Below are 22,649 nucleotides of genomic sequence, written 5' to 3'. Positions count from 1 at the left end.
ATTGAAAATACTTTAAATGTTTGCAAAGCATGCGTTTTTGGACATTTCTCATGTCTTCCTTTATTTTCCAATGTCTTTAAATGTTAAGTTGATCATTTTAAATTATTTTCCTCAGACATTTTTAAATATTAAAAACCATCATAAAAATATTATTTCATGGATAAAATAATGATAATCTGAGCAATAAGTAAAATCTATTCTCCTGCATATCGACTCTTGGACCTTTTCTTCTTCTTCTAGAAGTCTGCATGACTGAAGTTAACATACCATTATATTAAGTGACTTGTACAGCACTTCACAATATCAAAGCAGTTTTTCAGAAAACCATACCTTAAAGTAACCATTCTTATTTTTTACAGAATGTTGCAGTTTATTATAAATGATTTATCTGTGTACATCAATTTATTTATTTAATTCATGTGCACCTCCCCTACCCCTTAAAATGTCTCGACAGAGGGCGGGGCTATAAATCCCACACAACTGATTTGCAAACTTGCATTCATATCTGCCTCCTTTAGTTATCAATTCCCAACTTAGTAAGATTCAATCAATTCCTGAGGACGAAATCAAGTTGTTTCGCCCTACATTTTCTTCCTCCCACCAGAAGCCTTTTCATTTAGACATACAGTGCAGGAAAATAGGGAATTCTAATAACAACTTCTGTTTCATGCCGACTTTAATACCCTTAGAGACTGGTCATGGCAAGAAAAAACCTGTAAGATGTTCAACTGAAGAGACAACTTATCCAAGCTTATCCTCTCCAAGGCACACATTTTAATAAATGTACACAAAGCCACATATTATCTACTTACATAATATGTATAATACTAATACTTGTTCATTGAATAAATCAAATAATTATTCCCATAAATGAATTCGGGTACAGACAAAAAGTAATTTGGGACTCATTAATACCATATTTTGAATATGATGATGCCGATCATGCTTCCACAGCAAGTTCTCCAAGAGGCCAAAAGGTCAGGTGCTACCTTAATGACATACTTGAGACCACAGGACAGACTAGGGCAAGTGCAGGGCCGGGCAAATGCAGGGCCGAGCAAGGCATGGAAAAGCCTTTACTGTGAAATAATAGGAGTCAGGGGAGGACGTCAAAGGCTTGCAAGGTGGGGCTTGTGTGGAGCTGGATGGTCTGGTCATGGAGGGTGAGTCAGATCACTGTTGCCACTGTGATAATGAGGAAAAGTAGCTGTGAGGAGCTGTTTGCAGCTCTTAAAAGGTGGAGGGCAACAATATTCACTCTAAAACACTAATGAGAACACATGGTGGCTTCCACATGGCCATTGAAAACTGAGACCTAACCCTATAGCCAATTAAAGAGGAATCTTTTTGAATGTTATTTTGCGATCATCATTATGTGGCCATGGAGACGTTGGCACGTAAACGAGCACCCGGGAGAGAGAGCGCTGATTTATTTTCCATTTTCCTAATCTCGGTCGCTCAACGACTACAAATTAAATCCAAGGTTTCCAAGCAAATCTTAATGGACTGCTTTATCAATTAAGTAGTAATTTAGACTATGGCTCCATCCGAAAACATAGGCAGCTGACTTGTTGCCTCACTGCCCTATCTGGCAATGACTTTTCAGGCAGAATTTTCGCACCTCACCTCGGTACCTCACCAAACATTTCGAAAAGACTTCTGAGGAAGCATAAGGGTTTAATGATCTACAGCAAAATAGAGTGAGCTTTGCTGAAAACCAATCGAATTACTACAATAGTAATTTCTCGCTAGAAATGACAGAGTTGGTCAAAAATTTACATTTACACAAACTGACCACCAACCGCAACTTTCAGACGCCATCTTTATTTTTTAGCTTAACTGTCACAGAATGGAAAGCACAGGATTGTGGGATATCAAAGGTAAAGGATACATCTATGCTGCCCTCAAAAATCGATCAGATGAAGGGATCTCAGGAGACAAGGCAAGCTAACATTGGATTCGGACGTGCCTCGAAGCCTTCCTACCTTGAAATGCATCCTAGGCAGCATTTTTAAGTTGCTAGATGTAGCCTATGTCTGTCGGATACCTCAGGTGTGTTACATGCGAGGGGGACGTTAGCACACGCTGACAACATTCGCAAAGGGAAACTGAAAGCACAACTAAAGCCGGGACAAAAGACGACACAAAACCCTCAGCGCAAATGCTGCTCGATTGCCTGGAGCGAGACAGTAAATCTCTTAATCACACTGTTTGTGGGAGCTGCTTGCTTGGCTCTGGATATCAGGCCATGCAAAACTGTCAGCCGCCCATAAATCATGAGGGCCGCTTTAACCTTTACAAGTGCTCTCCTCGGCTCCCTCAAATTGGTCACGGCAACAAAGTCCCGGAGAATTGTAATGAATCGAGCATGGCCGTGAGAGCTGACATGGTGACAGCGTCTGGAGCTTCTCAGAATGAGCGTGCTAGGCTAGTGCCATGTGGGTTATTAGCATGATCTCAGCCTGACGGTCTGAAAAAGCCAGAGTGGCATGTAATCTGTCTCTATTTAGTGAAGTGATGCTAATCCCTCTCTTGATCTGAATCAGGTCCTCCAGTGTGAACTCGATTATCAAATATGACGAGACGTCTCTATCAACCACAACTATAGAGAAAGTGTTCACAGCAGCTAAAATATTCAATTAACAGTATTTTTGATTGGTATTGCAGTAAATCAATAATATAGGTGTCACCCACTTAACAAAACAGATTCTCACCTGTAGAATGGCTTCTCGTCAGTGTCTTATTGACAGCTCCATTTGCTGTTGTCTTTTTTTTTTTTTTGCTGTTGCTGTTGTAACAGGTCTGTTTGTTCATCCTACATAGTTGTAAGTGTGAAAGTTATGATTTTTAATCAGTCATTAAAAAACACAGAGCCTGAAAATTACTACACTGATCTCTCACTTTCACCGTTCCTCAAAGCTGGAATGATTTTCACAACCCGTGTCGTGTACAGTAGCGGAGTCCCCTGGTTGCTTTAAAAAACATCACCTCTGTGAGCACTTATCTCACAATTGTTAACGCCATTTTTTTTTAGTAGTAAAAAAACATTCTTAAACTATTATTTTTACTGTGCCTCACTGCCATCTCTGTTCTAGTCCGTCAGGGTTCAAAAGTTTTTGTCAGGGTTCAAAAGGTTTTAGTTTTTTCTTTCTGGGTTTTTTTCGGTTGGCACAGTCAGTTCAAATTTTAACTTGCTCTCTCCAATGTTTTTACTGGCCTCAAAATAATTGTATATATATATTGTAAACAGACACATAATATTTCCAAACTTTTGCATATTACAAAAAATATATACATTTACCTTTATTTTGTCATTTTCTTCACACATCTTTAGCATACTCCTAACTGGCACGGTTTTATTCTTAGTAAACAAGTACACTAACTAACTTTTAAACATTTTAAGAATGAGAGCCTGGGACAAGTCTTCAAGAAAATATATAGATTTAGGGCATTTTTGAAACGTAGCATGATGGCTAAAATATAAAGGCAAGGTGAAAAGGCAAGAAAATGTGACCATATTTAAAAAACAAAAGTAAAAAAAAGTGAAATCTGTAAGCATACACACACAGGGGTTGGACAACACGCATTTCATCAATACGATGGAAATAATAACATACTTTTTTATTTTTTTAGATAAGGAACAAATAATATTCTTAATTAATGCAAAATATAAAGTCATTTTATGAGAATTTCCTGTAGAATTGTAAGTAATAAGGGAATTAAATAAACCTGTACTGACATTTTGTGGATGAAAACCATAATAACATGCATTCCAGCAATACATCTTTGTCTCTGCAGTCTGGTTTTATTTTCCACTATACGGATTTTGAACATGCAAAGCCACACAGGCACACCAGCAAATGCACTTGAGTGCACAGGGATGGGATTTGGGGTGTCTTTCCTGGGTCTAAAAGCAAATCTGACAAGCTCCAACAAGCTCCTTTTATTAAACAAAGAAAGCAAATGCAAGCAATATCTAACACAAAGATCCTTTCCCTTCAGAGAAGAGAGAGCTAGCATTCATTTTGACCTTGCTGCAAAAATCAGGTGGCGTGTTGACAGATCATATGAACCTACTGATCACTGAGTGTTCATTGCATGAAAGAAAATAAGTGGGTGAATCATAAGGGACACCGAGTTGGAAAATTAAGTTTTATATGAATTCTCATCCTCCTGCACAGATTGATCTGCCTGACACTAAAGATAGATGTCATGTATGTATTATATATATATATATATATATATAAAGGGAACTGATATTTGAACTTCCTGTATTCTAACAATCCAACTCTAACAGTAACACCACTGTAAAACAAAGTAATTTCTTCTATTGACCATAGTTAGTCTTTTAATCAAAATTAGCATTAAAATGAATATTTCACATAATAATACACATTTTGTCATTATTAAAACATTTTATGTCAGCATGTTCCTGCACAGGAAGTTATTATGAGGTTTCAAAAGACCGGGACTGAGTTGCATTGCAAATGGCCACCAAGCAAAATTAACAAGGCAGCTGAAAAGACTCCATGTCCTGTTCTAATTACTTGCTGAATTGTTGCCTAGTGTGTAAACCATTACTTGGCTTCTTGTACCCTCTTCCAAGCACGGTAAACTATGGTGCTGATTACCGCACAACCAGCTACTGGCAAAAACACACAAGCCCCAAGCCGGATGAATGTAGCTAACCTCACACGCTTGCGTTTTGGCCACAAAAGAAACACAAAACTGCACAATGGCAGCAGATGCCTGTCTGAAAGGGAAATACAGACATGCTTGCATCCTTGGCACACAAAGCCCGATGTTGAGGGCAACCCAGACTAATTTGTGTTGATAAATAAGACAGACTCGCAGTCTACATTATTTAATCCTGGGGAGCGGATGGCCTTGTTTTCACAGTGAAAGCGTGTTCCCTGTACACTTAAAGGAAAGCCTCTGCGAATTGAGTCTCTCACACAGAGTAAAAAGACCACAGAAAGGATGGAGTCCAACACTTTCATGAAAAGGTTTTTGTCTGATGCAAACTAGACCTCTCAGGGCGCTTTGCACATGCTTTTATAGCAATAATCGTTAGACTTCATGGGTGGGCGGTATGACCAAAACCTTATATGACAGCATGATTCCTTTTATATCATGATAACATACTGTATATTAGGGGTGACTAGGTGAAAAGCGGTCTCGCGATATTAGCATGTCAGAGTTGAGTGTGTCTTTTACTGCTTTTGATAATTAATATTCAGAAAGTAGAACTGAAGTTACATTCATAAGTAGTAGTGTTCAAGACATCAGCAAAATACCGAAACTGGTATATTCCACAGACAAAAATCCATAAACCGCATTTTGAGACCATTTTCTAAGGCTATACAAAACATTAAGACCATTTAGAAAAAAAAAAGAAGAAAAAAAAATCACATTGAACCATAGTGCTATTGTGAAATCACAAACGCTGCATTTCAATTTAATAAATATAGCCACTTGGTTAATAAACTCCATCCCTGCATGTGCTGTGAGTTTGGGTTGCTTATAACGTTCACCATATTTGTAACGTAATCATTTATAAACACACGCTAACACAGGAGAATACATCAATATGTTTCTAAAAATACGAATTGTTCATTGCGATTTCAAAACAAAAGTTTAAACCCTCACACTGAGTTTGCATGTTTTGTTTTCCACATGTTCTTGTTCAAGTAATGACAGTGGCCGTTTCTGTCTTAAAGAAGTGGCTAAATATGAAAGATTAAGTGGAAATTTTAATTAAATGTTTGGCCAATTTTAAACAAGGATTTTATCATTCTGTAACGTGTAACAATCACAGGCCATTGGCGGCCTCTGTATGCTTTTGTTATTGCTTAGATTACATTATGCATTTTAACAGTGCTGTTCAGTAAAGCCAAATATTTACTTGCTTTTGATACTTTATTTGAATTGATTATTATTGTCTCGTTGTTATATATGTTTTTGTGTAATTTTAAAGGCTATTGTTCACTGTCTTAGGTCTATTTTTATTACTAAATTGTTTTGCATTGTGGCTTTTTGTGATTTTTCACCATTGAAAATTTCTTACAAAATGGGTGGGGATTTTTAATAAAAAACTAACTGTACCTTGATATACTGACAGTAAGCAAGCAAGAAGGCAAGCAAGAAAGCAAGAAAAAAAAGAAGCTGTATACACTGGAAGCACCCATCTGCGCCAGTTTGCCGAATATATTATTTTTGCTTGCTATGCTTGGTGTCAAATTCTTCAAACCACAATGAGGATATACCACAGTATAAACGATACAGCAGAATCTCTTACAGCCCTAAGAAAATGTACAAACAAAAGTAAAAGCCTGTTTTTGTCATCTGCAGGCATATGAAAGCATCCCGTTAATGAGGAACACTTATGCCTGTGTGCAATTCTGCTTATGTGCCTTTTAAAATGGTAACAGTATTGATTTTAAGAGCTCTCAGCCAGGCTTTGTTTATGCTGTGCATATATACGGTGGGTATAACAGCGTCTGACCAGCACTGCAGTTTATGCACTGCTCATATATTGGTTTGAGACCTTATTAGCATGCCTGATGCAGATGCAAGAAAAAACAAAAAAAAGATGCACACTGCTGATATATCGCTTTGGCCTAGATTTCCATTGTGGCGAGGGCAGCCTTAATTGATACTGACGGCCCTCTTAGCTTTGAGGGTGAAAGCCTGCTAAATTTCACCTGGGAGGTTTGACAAGGGCATGGCGATGGAGACCACTTCCCACTCACAGTCTGGGAATATTGTTAAATATGAAAAGACATGCGTGTAATTAACCGCCACCGTTTGATGAGTCTCAGCTAATTCTTCAGAGGATTTGTTATATCAATACTTAACTCGAAATAATAATTACACTGTGACTCTTGATTATCTATGCATTTCTTTAAATATTCAAATACCCCTCTGCGTTTGATAAGTCAGTCTTCCGGTGGATAATCCCTGGAGTAAAAGCAAGGATTTAAGTCGTACGAAAACCAATTGTTCCTTTTAATATTGTCCTTTACCAGTGTCAAATCCAATTTGCTCTATCAACTTTCAGGATGATTTATTTTTTTCTGTTCTTAACGTCTCTCCGTCCTACATATCTCTCTTCTTTTGAAGCGCCAGAACATTTCCTCTTAATTTGAAGCAGACTTGCTGGACTTGCTTCTCTCGGTACATAGCAAAGCGCCGCTCCCTGCCGACTCCACAGTGGGTAACCTGAGACTGCATTAAGTGAAAAGCCAAGCATGAGCTGCCACTGTCTCTGTCCTCGCTGCCTGTTCAATTAGAAGGAGAAACGGGCCAAAGATATTTCTGTATGAAGTCATGCAGATTTGGCCTCGGGTTTAACACCGTACCGCCATATGACAGACTGTGGCTTCTCCAAAGGGCTGAGACATTGCTGAGTGGCCCTAATTAGTCCACATATGTCACCTAGAACAGTTTCTATGGCAAATTGCTCTCCCATGCTCCAACACATGTCCATGCTTTCATCAAATTAGTACGGGAATAATGCTACATATGTATACAGATCGTACACTGCTGGAATTACAACTTCAAACATATTGTCTGCTGCTACAGGTCTATGGAGATATGATGATCATTTTGTAGCGAAATATATCACACCGAAAGCCTCGGATATGACTTACGGGTGCTTTGTATTGGGTATCGCATAATAATACTGATGTAAAATTAAAGATGTCTCATGGTGATAATGCATACATGATTTTGTGGATTATTACTTTGGTAGGTATCATGATATTCCTTTATACTTCTGAATTCTCTGCATCCATTTATTATAACTAGTTTCCCCCAATTTTGTTTAGCTACATTTACAGCAATAAAAAGTCTAAAAGAAACATTTGATTTGAATGAAGCTGATTTCAGGGCACAAATAATGTGCTGCCCTTATCTTCGTCACGTGTTTTTTTATTAGCATATCAAAACTTGATTTACTGTTAAAATAAACTGCATCTCTAAACAGCTGTAAACTTGTTATTCCTCCTGACCTAATGAGATCTACATCCAGAGATATCTCATTAGATACAAAGTCTCAAAGCATTTTAAAAGGCTAATGTGCTGTAATACCAGACCATCTGAAACGCACCACTGTAAAAGTGGTTCAGTGCTTCATTAAAGTCAGTATGAAATGAAAATGCACCCTACTCAAACCTATTTTATAAATGCATGTTATAGATATTGCAAATGATTCATCGATGTATAAGTTTCTTTCTCTTTTTCTTTTTTGACCAAGTAATTGTCAAATCAAAATGACATATTGCATACCGGAGTCTGCTTAAAGGTGAAGTATGTAAGATTGAATGTTAAAATGCATTCTCTTAAGCCAGTTTATTGTTCATTGTCTACTATTAGTATGCCATGCATGGGTTTATCTCCCACAAAAAGTGTAACCATTGAGCCTCCAAGGAACCATCAAAACATTGTGAGTGGTTCGCTCAGACCCATCAATCTCGTTCCAGCTCAACCTATAGCAAGAGTTTGGGGCGTGGCTTCTGTAGCAGGCGGAGCCAAAGGGCGTTTAGCCAGAGCGGGACCATGGAAGATGCGTTACATGGGAAAAGACATTCAGCTTCAGTGACAGAAGTGCAAGACAAAACTCGCTGCATTTAGATATGAAATAATTAAACCGGTCATGGACACATCAAAGCGTATTAGGCATTGTGATGCAACACACTACTGTGGACGCTTCAACACCATACAGTATCATCATGCACTCGTTCAAACAGACACATTTATGAATTTATGTTTACTTTGATGTGTCCAGCGTAGACAGCCATAAACTGTTGTGGCACGTCATTTAAAAAAAAGGGCCCGATGCAAATAGGCTGAATGGGTTTATTAAAAGCAAGATGTTCGTGTTAGTGTTCATTTTTTTATTTGGTCTTATTCCTGAGTGAAATATACTTTGTCATCATCATATTTTGTCTATTGATATTTAACCTTGTCCTGTTATTGTTTAGTCAAATTTTAGTTGAAAAAATGTCTGGGCATTTTAGTCTATGAAAGCATTTTCATCATGCTCCATTTTAGTTGAACTGATAATCATTATTTCGCTCAAAAGTATAAAGCACAATCATTCTTTAATTTTAGAATTACTTTTTTTTTTTTTACATTTCATCAGAATTATTCCACTTTCACCTAGAAGCACAAACTCATACGCATGGTTTATTTGACTTCATCTAGTGTATGGATTTATTATAGGCTATTTATCACAAACACTCTGTCAGCGTCTACATTATGAAAACAGGTAAGATAAGACATTTCTCAAATTAAAATAATTCCAATAATTCCATAGTTTTTTCTCTTAAAACAACAGCAAAAAAAACGTTGTATTGTCACATAGAGGTTGCGTAAGTGCATTTATTAAACAACCACAAATCACAAGCAATATAGTCGAGATCCAGGTTTGGATTTATTACCGTTCAACACTGAGAATCATTGGCTCTTCCGCAGTGTAGAGAGAGCGTGTGCATGGTTGCCAGATTGCAAAGATTCCGTAAAACACCGGGCTGAAAATTTATCTTTTTAACAGAAGCTCTGATTTGGGGATTTTAAATCTTTGACATCTGGCAAATCGCAAACAAGAAAAAAGGTAGGAGAGCTTTGTACAGCAGTCTGTAATATTTGCTCTTTATTTTCCCCTGACAAAAAAGAAAGTGATTTTGGTAAAGTTAATTTTTTCCACTACATTTTAGTCTCGTCTTTTTTCGTCAACAATATTGCATGCTGATATAGTCACAGTTATAGTTGAATAACCTTATTGTCAGCTTGTCTTAGTCATGGGTAAAACAAAAGGCTAGTAGACGAACATTTTTCGTCAATTGTCATTAACAAAATGAACAGAGTGACAGAGTGTTAGCCTACTTGCTTACTCATGACGCATAGCAACACAGCTAAAAGTATTCCTAATATGTTGGACCTTTTCTTAAAAAAGTAGCCTGCTGCTCTATAACTTGCATCCTCTTTTCTCTACTCTCATTCATTCTACCGTAAAATGAGCTAGGTGTGGAGCCCTGAAAGAAAATATCCAGTTAAAAATACTAAGATAGTCACCTAGACATGCTAATATCAGTTTAACCTGTAAATTTAAAAATTTGTAAAAAAAAAAAAAAAATGTTTACCTCAAAATACAAAGTATTTATACCCTAAACAGGCAACGTGACTCAGGAGTCACATATTTCAAGACGTGCTAAATAACATATACATTTTCTTCTTCATCACCTTAAGACAATGTTCACAATTAATGTTAGCGGTATTATTCATGTTTTTCCAAAAGTTTAATATACATTTACTTCCCTCAAAATCTGAATGTCCTGCACCACTGGTAGCCATGTTGGATTTAGGTCTTACTGACTAATTGATCACAAAAAACTTGAAGCAAATCATGTGACCAGCATACTTCAGACCAGGCTGGTATTGATAAAAGGATTTGATGAAAAAAAATCGTTCTTATGCCCCAAAAAAAGACAATAAAAACTATGTGACTCGTGGTTCACGTTGTCCGTTTAATATAAAGAAGAAAAGAGCTGTCGCCACTTTCGTTTCATCACGACTTTAAAGGAAGGGTTCTTCTAAAAATTATTTTTACACTCACCATCGTCATTCCAATGCTGTATGACTTTCTCTTCTATGTAAGCCAAAAGGTGCTTTTTTTTTTTTTTTAAGAACATCCTGGACACTCTTGTCAATATAACAAATGTGAAATTGGACAGGGGTTGTCAAGCACCAAAATAACAAAAAAGCACAATAAAAGCATAGAAGTGGTGCATCCGACTTGCATGCTACATTACTAGTCTTCTAAATTCATACAATAGTTCTGTGTGAGGAACAGACCTAAACTTCAACTCACTGGTTCACTGATCAGGTCACACAGTCACAGTGGAGAACAGTTCACTGGAGAAGAAAATTATCAAAAGTATATAGTCTTAATTTCAGTCGGTTCATCACATAAAGCTCACAAATGAATTCAGAAGACTTAACATGGACCACTTTTAAGCTGCTTTTGCATCCTTTTTGAAGCTTGAAATCTTTAAAACCCTATTCAATGTAACTGCATAGAAAAGAGCGGCCAGAACATTATTCAAAATGTTTCCTTTTATGTTCCAAAGAAGAAAGAAAAATCGCCCTGGTGTCATTTCAAACCAATGTGATTTCCAAAGCTATTCCTTTAAACACATGATTGTATCCTTTTCATAAAAGTTTTAACATTATCCTGCACTTACACCGGTCTACTTTTAGATATTGCAAATATTTTTCCAGACAAACAACTGTAGATTAAGTGCAGAGGAAGATGATAAGACAAACACTCAACTAAACGATTAGAAAACAGGCAGGCCAGATCAGCTAACGGTTCATAATTTCCAACTCTTGAGCCCTTGAGTTCCTTAAAAGCAAACATTTTACCTTGACATGATAAGAACATCTTCGTGTTATGTAAGGCCTTGAGCACATCATCTTGCTTACCTTCAGTGCAGTATTTCCCTTTGTAGCCGGTATTGGAGCAATCGCACAGCACCTCGCTGTCGAGAATGGAGCAGCGTCCTCCGTTGCTGCAGGGGTTTTGTTTGGTACACAGGTATTCCAGATCGTTCTTCACCCCCTGACTGTCCAGAAGGGCAGGAGGAGTCTCGCCTAACTTCAGGTTGGCGATCAGGCCTCGGAAAGGCGGTTCATATTTGACTGTGCTGGACGTGAGGGCAGAGAGACGCACATCCGGTGGGATCCCGCCCACGTACAAGTCGCTGGCCACCATCATCTCCCTTCGTTTGGACTTCACCTCCGCCACTTTGCTCTCCCCATCCATCACCAGCATGGTCTCACGGTAATTCCTTGTTAGCAGCACGCGGTGCCAGCGCTCGTCATTGACGTGCGTCTCCATGTGCAACGAGGCCGGCTCGCCGCAGTGGATGGCGAAGCGCAACTGCAGGCGGCCGTCGTTGATCAGGAGCTCCAGGAAGTCACAGTTACCGCCATCGTCCAGGTATAGCACTATAGCTTTGCTGATGTTTGTCTTCATGGTGAAGCTCAGCTCTCCGGTGGCTCTCGCCTCCCAGGGTCCATAGCGAACCCACTGGCCCGGCAGGCCGTCAAACTCCAGTGCTGTGGTGACTGCAACAGCCACCACGAGTCCCAGCCAAACGGATGCCTGCGATAACTTCGCGCCGCACCTCCACTTCCTCGTCATCATCTTCCAAGCGTGCTCCTAATCCCCCTTTTCTAATGTTCTGTTTCTCTTAATCCACTGCAGACGAGAGATTTATTCCCAGTCTAGCGTATTAATTTATCTGGCCTTTTCCAAAATAGCACTGCATAAATAGTAAGGTCCCAGTTTTCAAAAAAAAAAAAAAAAGCCTAGTATTTAAGGGTTCCTTTTCACTTGATTCTCCATCTTGATTCTCCACTGAATAACTCCATTGAGGAACACTTCTGAAAGCCCATGCAAAAAAAAAAAAAACTCACACGGTACTTAGTGCTTTGAAATCTAAAACTGCCCTAAAAATCTAGTTGACTCGACATGTTAAAAGACAGATTTTTGTATCTCACCCCCTGGTGAAAGTAGGATTACTGCTGCGGTTGTATTTTGCGTTTTGTGGGTAGTAGGTCAAATGCATGATTTCTTTTCCCCAGAAAACCTCAGCTCCTTTTAGAAATGTGCGTCTGCATTCCACCGGTAAGATGTCACCATCAGAAATCTTCCTTGCCCAGGTCTCTGAAAGTTAAAAATAAAAACAGACATGTTAATTTGCGTCCAAAACATGAACACTGACTGACCACTGATTACAAACTCGCATGCACCCCTACATTTTGTCTGTGACTCGTATCAAATTACAATAATTTCTGGCTTTTTGCTGTAAATCTCCATTAGGAAACCAGTTTGATCACAAAACCAAGACCTGGCAGTGTGATTCCCTCAGCGGAGAATCTTTGAGCATAATGAAATCAATCTTTAATGCACTTCGCAGTGTAACAGACTGGGCTAGTTGACAGATCCCCTCATTCGCTTTGCAAATTTGCTGATCAGTTCACAGATGAATATTCACAAACCAGCTCGCAGCTAGTGTTTTAAACAGCTCTGAGCCCCCCAAAGCCCTCTCAGTCAATCAACACCTCTCTCTTTCACCCATAATAGTGGCGAGGCATAGTAGTGACGGCGTCTGACAACAGAGCCTGAAACAGAGAGGATGACAGATAAGACAGAATGTGAACGTACTACGGGCATCAGGTGAGGAGTGTAAATGTATGTTTATTAATGAGGCGTATGCACCAGCATGATCACACCATTCTCCTTTTATAATTTGTGTGAACTGTATGCGTGCAGAATTCATTAAAGGGAATATGCAAAACAGTGATAACTGCTCAATGGTCACAGCAAATCAACATTAATGTCTGCACTTGCGGATCAGTTTTGAGTGCTAGCTAGGCAGTGGAGGCTGCAACAGACAACTTCAATATATGGCACATATTAAGAATTCCACTGCATACAGTATATAACCAGTCATATATCCAGAAACTCTTACAATAATACTCATCTCCATCATGTAATCATCATTTGATAAATTATTACTGTCATGGTCAACAGAAAACACAAACAGCTCTTTGTAATGGTTGCAGTCTGTGGAATAGATTAATGCAAATTGAGGCAAGTTTAAGTTTTGTGAATATAGTATACATTTATGAACAATTTAACCATACAATAAATAATAATTTGTATTATCATTATTATTATTATTATTATAAACCAACATCATGTCTAATTTATATAGGATGAGGAACGACTTAATTAAAATACCCAGTGCGCAGCACTATTTCAGTGAATGAATTATTGCTGCCACACTGTAAAAAATTGCTGTAGATTCTACAGCAAAATTCTACAGAAATTTATTGTTTTATCATTTTACAAGTTATTACTGTAATTCGCAATGCATTATGGGTCAAAAAGAGTATTACAGTTGTTAACTGTATATTTCCCTGTCAACTGTAAATTGATTTACAGGTAAGAGGTGTTTTCACTGTATTTCATACGTTTTACAACAATTTACTGTGGTGTGGCATTATGGGATTGCGCGGGCTGAATGTTTGAAAACTGGTGGACTGGAGCAGGGCAAGAAGAGTTGAAGAGAAAAGGCACTTACTACATTTTTGGTAAGTTAACTTAAATTTACGTCCATAAATATTACAATCTACTGTATTACTTAATGCTGTTTGCGATTCATATTTTGAATATAATTCATAACATAGGCATGTCAGATGCAATTAATTTTATCGACTTGTTAACAACTGCGTGTTATCAGGACATTTAGTGGGATGTAAAGTGTTTGATTCCAATACTTTTCCCAGCCGAAACTATACGTTTATTTAGTAAAGGAATGTGTCTTTAATTTTAAATTTCTTGTTGCAGGCGAGGCATAGAATCGCGACGGCGCGCGCCATTACAGTGGTGAGACGAAGCTGAACTGTTACAAGGTAAAACCATCGTAAATGTTATGGACAAATGCTGCAGTTTGTTTGTTATAGTTTTATTCGCATTTGCTCTAGATAGTATTTTTTAGAGCATTTGCAGTTTGGCAGACAAGACAAATCCACTGAAGTGTTGGTGAGACAAAACTATACGCACGGAACCTACAGTTAGCTTTCTTGACGAAAAACATTAGAATATGATATTAACATCGTTGGATACGTCCATATTACAATGTCAGACGCAATTAATATCGACTTGTTAACAACTGCGTGTTATCAGGACATTTAGTGGGATGTAAAGTGTTAGATTCCAATATTTTTTCCCCCGAAACGTTACGTTTATTTTGTGTCTTTAATTTTAAATTTCTTGTTGCAGGCGAGGCATCGCGACGGCGCGCGCCATTACAGTGGTGAGAGACGAAGCCGAACTGTTACAAGGTAAACCATCGTAAATGTTATGGACAAATGCTGCAGTTTGTTACAGTTTTATTAGCATTTGCTCACAAGAGAGTGTTTTTAGAGCAGTTGCAGTTTGGCAGACAAGACAAATCCAATGAAGTGTTGGTGAGACAAAACTATACGCACGTGCAGTTAGCTTTCTTGACGAAAAACATTAGAATAGGCTATATATGATATTAACATTGTTGCAATCTTTGTTGGATGCTGCCATTTTCTCATTTATTTCACCAGTTTTGAAACAGTGTTTAACAAATCCCTGCGTCATAACGAAATTCAAAATGACTGGCAAAAGATTTGAAAGTTCATTTTATTTTCTGTTCAAATAGTTATCGTTTTCTTAATATAACTTGAACCTAAATCTAAATGAGGAATGTATTACTGTAAATTGTCAACATGAAAGCAATACCATTGTAGGTTTTACTAAGCAGCATATGAAAGGTCACAGTAATATTCCAAACTAGTGTTTTACCTGTGGTGTATGCCACCTGACTGTTCCCGTGCATTTACAAAATTTGCAGCTTTTAAGTCTCATCTATTTAGAGACTTTACAGGTTATCAAAAGTCTGGTAAAGGTACCAGATTTGACCAAATAGACACACCACTGATTTGCCAGATTTTGTTGTGGGGTTATATTTTGTTCTCATATTGCATTTAATTACATTTACAATTGTTTCCTTTTAATTTTGTTTCTTGTAGATGTCAGCAACAGCAGCTGATGTGAAAAAAAAGTTCTACACTTTCAGACTCTACGAGACTGACTGTCTTATGTAATGTAGGTTCCCAAAATCTTTAAATTACTGGTACTTAATACATTTTGCCTGTTGTATTTTAGCATACATTTTTATAAAGTGTTTCTTATATGTATTATTTTTAGGTGAAATTCTCACTGCAACCCAGTGGATGCTGAGTATTGAGGGTCAAGTGGTTATGAATCCACACCCCAATTTTATGGCTGGATTTGCTGCTTTGTTGGCAACTTACTACAACTTTAATCTGGTGTACCAGCACGAGGCATGCTGCACACTTGAATTTGTTCAAAGGTAACAGTTTACTTAAATATAAATGTGTATATGTTAAAGGATTAGTTCACCCAAAAATTACATTTCTGTCATTAATTAACTACTGACCTTTGTTCATTTTCGGGAACAAAAAATTAAGATGTTTTTGATGAAATCCTATAGGTTTCTGAACCACACATAGGCAGCAAAATCATTGCAACTTTCAAGGTCCAGAAACGCAGTTAAGACATTGTTAAAATAGACCATGTGACTACAGTGGTTCAATCTTAATGTTATGAAGCCACGATAATACTTTTTGTGTGCAAAACCCCCCCAAAATAATGACTTTATTCAACAATCTCTTCTCTTCTGTGTCAGTCTCTGACGCTGTTAATTAAGTAAACACAGTGCAGCGCTTCCAGGTTCTACGTTAGAACAAAAAGTATTCTCATCACTTCATAACATTATGGTAAATCCACTGGAGTTACATGGACTATTTTAATGATGTTTTTACTACCTTTCTGGGCCTTAAAAGTTGTAATGACGTTGTGGTCTATGTGTGGTTCAGAAACCTCTCCGATTTGATCAAAAACATCTTAATGTGTGTTCCTGAAAATGAAAGGTCAGTAGTTAATTAATGACAGAAATGTCATTTTGGGGTGAACTAACCCTTTATAATAGATTAGTAGTGCAGCGAATGCTTATTGTAAAGTGGTATATTTTCATTAGTCTGCACATGTCATGCTCCTAAAGCTTCTGCTTGTGTTTTTCTGACTGATTTTTGTGCAGATGTTTTGTTGGAATCAACCCATCCACTGGTACCAAGACAGTCAAAACAAGTGGAAAGACCTCAGAGAAGAGGAACAACAGTCAATCCTCATGTGTCTACTCTTCTCAGAAGACTAATGGACTTTGAGTGGTTAAGCATGTAAGTTGTCAAATGTACAGTGCTGGTCAGAATTATTTGCCCCCTTGGTAAATATGATCAAAGATGGCTGTAAAAAATAAATCTGCATTGTTAATCCTTTTGATATTATATTTAAAACATTTGCAAAAATGTAACCTTTCATCGAAGTAAAATAATTAAAAGTGGGGGGGAAATCACATTATGAAATAAATGTTTTTTCTCCAAAACACGTTGGGAACAATTATTTGCCCCTTTTATTAAATATGTTTGCAACCTCCTTTTCCCAAGATACCAGCTCTGAGTCTTCTCCTATAATGCCGGATGAGTTTGGAGAACACCTGACAAGAGATCAGAGACCATTCCTCTGTACAGAATCTCTCCAGATCCTGCAGATTCCCAGATCCATGTTGGTGCTTTTCAGTTCAGCCCACTCATTTTCTATAGGGTTCAGGCCAGGGACTGGGATGGCCATTGCAGATCTTGGTTTTGTGCTCAGTGACCCATTTTTGTTTTGATTTTGATAATTGTTTTTGGATCACTGTCCTGTTGGAAAATCCAAACATGGCTCGTTATAAGATTTCTAGCACAGTCTGTTAGGTCTCATCTGACCATAGAACCCGTCCCGTTTGACGTTCCAGTCGTGTCAGGTACTTTTCAAACGTTCTATGGTCAGATGAAACAAAAAAATGTTTGCTTTTTTGGCAGCAAACACTTAAGATGGGTTTAGTGCACACAAGGATAAAAATGAAATACTCTGCTGTATCTTTACTGCTGTGGGCCTAATTTTCTGCCAGAGGTCCTGGACATCTTGTTCAGATACATGGCATCATGGATTGGATCAAATACCAACAGATAAAAAATCAAAACCTAACAGACTGTGCTAGAAATCTTATAACGGGCCATGTTTGATGTCATGATCCAAAAACAATTATCAAAATCAAAACAAAAATGGGTCACTGAGCACAAAACCAAGATCTGCAATGGCCATCCCAGTCCCTGGCCTGAACCCTATAGAAAATGAGTGGGCTGAACTGAAGAGAAGAAGCGCCAACATGGATCTGGGAATCTGCAGGATCTGGAGAGATTCTGTACAGAGGAATGGTCTCTGATCTCTTGTCAGGTGTTCTCCAAACTCATCCGGCATTATAGGAGAAGACTCAGAGCTGGTATCTTGGGAAAAGGAGGTTGCAAACATATTTAATAAAAGGGGCAAATAATTGTTCCCAACGTGTTTTGGAGAAAAAACATTTATTTCATAATGTGATTTCCCCCCCACTTTCAATTATTTTACTTCGATGCAAGGTTACATTTTTGCACATTTTTTAAATATAATATCAAAAGGATTAACAATGCAGATTTATTTTTTACAGCCATCTTTGATCATATTTACCAAGGGGGCAAATAATTCTGACCAGCACTGTAAACAAAAAGAGCAGAAATGTTTGTTTTAACAGATGTGAGTTAACCATAATGCCATTCTGTTGATTGAGCTTAAAGGATTAGTTCACTTTTAAAACAACTTTTGCTGATAATTTACTCACCCCGATGTCATCCAAGATGTCCATGTCTTTCTTTCTTCGGTCGAAAAGAAATTAAGGTTTTTTATGAAAATATTTCTCCATATAATGGACGTCAATGGGCCCCAAACGGTTCAAGGTCCAGATGACAGTGTCAGCGCCGCTTCAACGGGCTTTAAACGATACCAGAAATGATGAATACGGGTCTTATCTAGCGAAACTCTCGGTCATTTCAAAAATAAAAAAGTCTAAGTTTTATAAGCACAAATGCTCGCCTTGCTCTGTTCTGTGATGCGCGTTCGTGACGTCACGTGATACGCAGTTACGCTGTAAAGGTCACGCTTCTATGAAAAGTAAAACATTTCTGTCCTGACGAAAAATTTATTTTAGGCTTTTTAATATTACAACACCCAGGATACGCACACGAAATGGGCATTTTAAACGATAAACTGACACAAAGACATTTGAATATGTGTGTATGGTCCTCCTTCCGCACATTTGTAAACACTCGGTACGTCAAGCGTGACCTTTACAACGTAATTGCATATTACGTGACGTCACGAACGCGCATCACAGAACAGAGCAAGGTGAGCGTTTGTGCTTATAAAACTTAAACTTTTTTATTTATTTTTGAAATGACCGAACGTTTCGCTAGATAAGACCCTTATTGATCGTCTGGTATCGTTTAAAGCCCGTTGAAGCTGCACTGAAACTGTCATTTGGACCTTGAACCGTTTGGGGCCCATTGACGTCCATTATATGGAGAAATGTTTTCATCAAAAACCTTAATTTCTTTTCGACTGAAGAAAGAAAGACATGGACATCTTGGATGACATCGGGGTGAGTAAATTATCAGCAAAAATTTTTTTTTAAAGTGAACTAATCCTTTAAAGGGATAGTTCACCCAAAAAATTTAAATTCCGTCATCATTTACTCACCCCCATGTTGTTCTAAACCTGTATGAGATTCTTTCTTCAGCTGAACACAAAAGAAGAACACATATTTTGAAGAACGTTGGTAACCAAACAGTTGATTGTAGCCATTTACTTTCAATTGTCTGGTTACCAAAATTCTTTAAAATATCATCTTTTGTGTTCAACAGAAGAAAGAAACTAATACAGGTTTGGAACACATTGAGGGTGAGTAAACAGAATGATGACAGAATTTGAATTTTTGGATGAACTTTTCCTTTAACTTTTATTGAACCCAGAATCTTGCTTTTAAGTCTTACAAGTTATTTGTAGTTATTTTGTGACTGATTTTGAAAATATTTTCTGTACTTGAAAAGTAAAATTGTTGTTACCTGTCTTGCAGTATTTGCTTATTATTTTAATAAATATTTTTCAACAACAGCTTTGACTTTCTGTTTTTTTTTTTTATGTGTATTTTAATGCATTTACATCAATATAATGGTAAATAATAGAGTATAGTTTACTGTTAAAAATTCTTTTCAGCTTTTTAAATGTTAAACTATTATAGCATCTTCTTGAATTTTGGGGGTATTTACAGGATTTTATTGGCAATTTTTTTGCCAGGTAAATATTGTACTTTAGTGAAATTACAAAAAATTGCTGTAAAATATAATTACAGGATTTTATTGGCAACTTTATTGCCAGGTAAATACTGTACTTTAGTGAAATTACAAAATATTGCTGTAAAATAAAATACAAGTTTAATTCAATGTTACTGTAAAAAAAACTACTAATTACTGTATTTTATATACAACAATTACCTGTAAATTGATTTACAGTATTATACTGTAATCAATTTTACAGCAATTACCAACATTTTTACAGGACTTTATTGGCAACTTTTTTGCCAGTAAATTCCTGTAATTTCTACAGGAAATTTTTTACAGTGCATGGTCAAAATAAAACAAACAGCTATTTTAATATTTTTGTTTAATGCCTTCTTTCCATGGAATAGTTTGATGTTATTTGAAGCAAATTGTAATGGATATAGTATTGTGAATATAGTATAAATGGAACAAATCCAAATTGCACCATACAAAGATTATAAATTATACTTAAATCATGCTAATATACATACACGCACATATATTTAATACACACACACCTCATTACTTCATTCAAATACTCAAACCGCAGCACTGTTTCAGTAAATCCTTTACCAGTTGAAAGTGAAGCGAATAAGACAAAGGCTTTTAAAAGGAATTAACATGCACAAATGTGGCGCAACTGTTCAGTAATTTTGGCCCTGGAAAACAGATCACCGTGCAGCAAAGTGGCGTGCAGAACTCTGGGGTCATTTCTGTTCCTCTGGCCTCATCAGCATCCATAAATAAAGGTGCTTGCATGGCGGAAGACATGATATTGAAGCAATATGCACTCTGCAAGCGGAGAAAAATTAATTTGATCACACAAAATGCGAGCTTAATTTCTCATTTGCTTCTAATTAATTACTGTGATCGTGCACAAGAGGACTTCTCAAAAGACCTTGAAAGTGAAAACAGCCTTTCTGCCTTTTGAAACCTGGCCTTAAAGAATGCTCTCTGTTCGTTGGTGAAAGAGTATGAGAAAAATAGAGGGGTCTATTGGGTCGTTTTCTGCAAATAGCAGACGTGAAAAAAAACTATGAAGTGTTGGAGTCGATTAAGGCCTGTTTTGAAAGGCTAACAACGGCATGGAATCTGTGGAAAATCTTCAAAAAGGTCTTGTGAAAGATTATGTTCTCTTATGTTTGTCAAAGGATTAGTGACTAAATTTCTTAATAGCTTTTCCATACAGCGCACGGCACTGTGCAATAAAGCCAACGTGCACAGCACACATGGGGACATGAAGGAAGAGAAGAAATATGAAGCATAATTGGAATGAAAAGTAGTCCAATTTAGATCAAATTGGCTCCTGTAACACTCAATCCTTTGCCATTCCAAATATATCGGCCATGTAATTCCGCTTTAACGTGGCAGACAGACTGTTCTTCCCGCAGAAAGATCATTTTGCACTGCTTCTGCATGCATGGCTCTGGAAGAGACAGTGACTTTGTCTATAAGGAACAAAATAACATGAATGTAGTCTCTTAAAGTGACCTCATCTCACCTACATCAGCACATGCCAACATGCCTCGGGTGCGCGGCATTCTCATTTGTAACTGAACAAGTCTCACTAAACATATGCCGGTTGGAAAACCAGTTGGAAATACAAATAGAAAGCTCTCCTCTTTTCTCTCGGTACGGTCATTGTCATTAAGGTCATAATCTGCCCTTGAGCGTGATGCATGACTACAGCACAGTGCATAACAATGAAGAGAGAAGGAGAGGCGGCCCTGACAAAGCGTTTGGCATGTTCCCGTTCACTCATGACAGTGAGAAAACCCACTCTGAACAGTGATCTACCCCTCTAACCATGTATTAGGGCAGATTTAAGCACTCAACACTTGCTGATCAAAGCCCAGTTCCCAGGTCAGTGTGCTATCTGAGCTAGCACCAAATAGAATTAGCCATGCTTTCTGCTCTTACATTGGAGAGTAATGGACAGCATAAGGATGCACTGAGGGCACTTTAGGGAGTGAGTCCGTGGCGTGAATGTACAATTAGCACATACGCAACAAAACGCCCCCTGAATACATGAGCATCTTTTGTCAAGCTTATATTTAAAGATCACACTTGAATTAGCGCATTCATATTCAATTAAGCATCTCGGTTCTGCCTCGCATTATTTCCTCTTGATGTTTCTTTTAATTAGTCAAATCAAATCGACATGATTAAAAACAGAGTCCTCCTCCGCCACCGACCCACACGAAATGGCAGTTCCGGAAAAAATCTGCCCCCTTTTGTAGCTGCAAAACAGCATCCGGGGCTGCGCCAAGCAGGAACGGCAGATGGCTAGCAAATGGATGGTTCAGATTGTGCGTTTCCGACTACTGAGCGCTCGGTCCATACGAGGAGATAATTGAGACTAGGTACGCGACTAGCCACGAGGGAGAAGTCAGCCCATTGCTATGGCAAAGAAGCCTGCTGTCCTTTCAGCACCACGGACAGCAGCCAGCAAATATCAGCACCACAGACAGCGCCGTTGACCCACCATCAGTGAGAGCTCCAGGCTTGGATGTGAGATCAGTAGAGCGGCATAGGATGCAGCTGAAATCCCATTTAAGCAGAACTGTGTGAGGCTCAGAGGGAGAGAGCTATAAGCTTAAAGTCCCAGATGATTGGGCTAACTCCACCTGTCTGTGATGGACGAAGGGTTCAAAGCAAGAGCAGGCAGAGGCTAGCAAACTCTTTGACATGCTTTCTGTAATCTAACACCCACTGGACCATTGCTTCAA

At 37.9% G+C, this 22,649-nt stretch overlaps 1 protein-coding gene and 2 long non-coding RNA genes across 8 annotated transcripts in view; 2 read left to right on the top strand and 1 right to left on the bottom strand.

Moving 5' to 3' along the window:
- Window positions 1-22,649, bottom strand: part of nrxn2a (neurexin 2a) — a 362,195-nt gene that overhangs the window by 298,801 nt on the left and 40,745 nt on the right. For all 6 annotated transcript variants that reach the window (XM_079586617.1, XM_079586622.1, XM_079586619.1 and 3 more), the window contains exon 2: window positions 11,488-12,733. In XM_079586617.1, coding sequence (XP_079442743.1) covers window positions 11,488-12,211 — 724 coding nt within the window. In that variant the 5' untranslated portion in view covers window positions 12,212-12,733. The remainder of the gene's footprint in view (window positions 1-11,487; window positions 12,734-22,649) is intronic.
- LOC306984895 overlaps window positions 1-22,649 on the top strand; it is a 91,532-nt gene that overhangs the window by 65,125 nt on the left and 3,758 nt on the right. Inside the window, exon 2 of the long non-coding RNA XR_013794681.1 lies at window positions 11,471-12,004. This is a non-coding gene — a long non-coding RNA (uncharacterized lncRNA). The remainder of the gene's footprint in view (window positions 1-11,470; window positions 12,005-22,649) is intronic.
- Window positions 13,859-17,786, top strand: LOC306984969. Its single transcript, XR_013794702.1, has 6 exons — window positions 13,859-14,166; window positions 14,423-14,487; window positions 14,858-14,919; window positions 15,637-15,707; window positions 15,815-15,980; window positions 16,728-17,786. It is a non-coding gene; the product is annotated as an uncharacterized lncRNA (long non-coding RNA).

Source organism: Phoxinus phoxinus (assembly GCF_949152265.1).
Source record: "Phoxinus phoxinus genome assembly, chromosome: 17".
In the NCBI taxonomy this organism is placed as follows: domain Eukaryota; kingdom Metazoa; phylum Chordata; class Actinopteri; order Cypriniformes; family Leuciscidae; genus Phoxinus; species Phoxinus phoxinus.
This window is presented reverse-complemented; position numbering and strand designations above follow the sequence as displayed.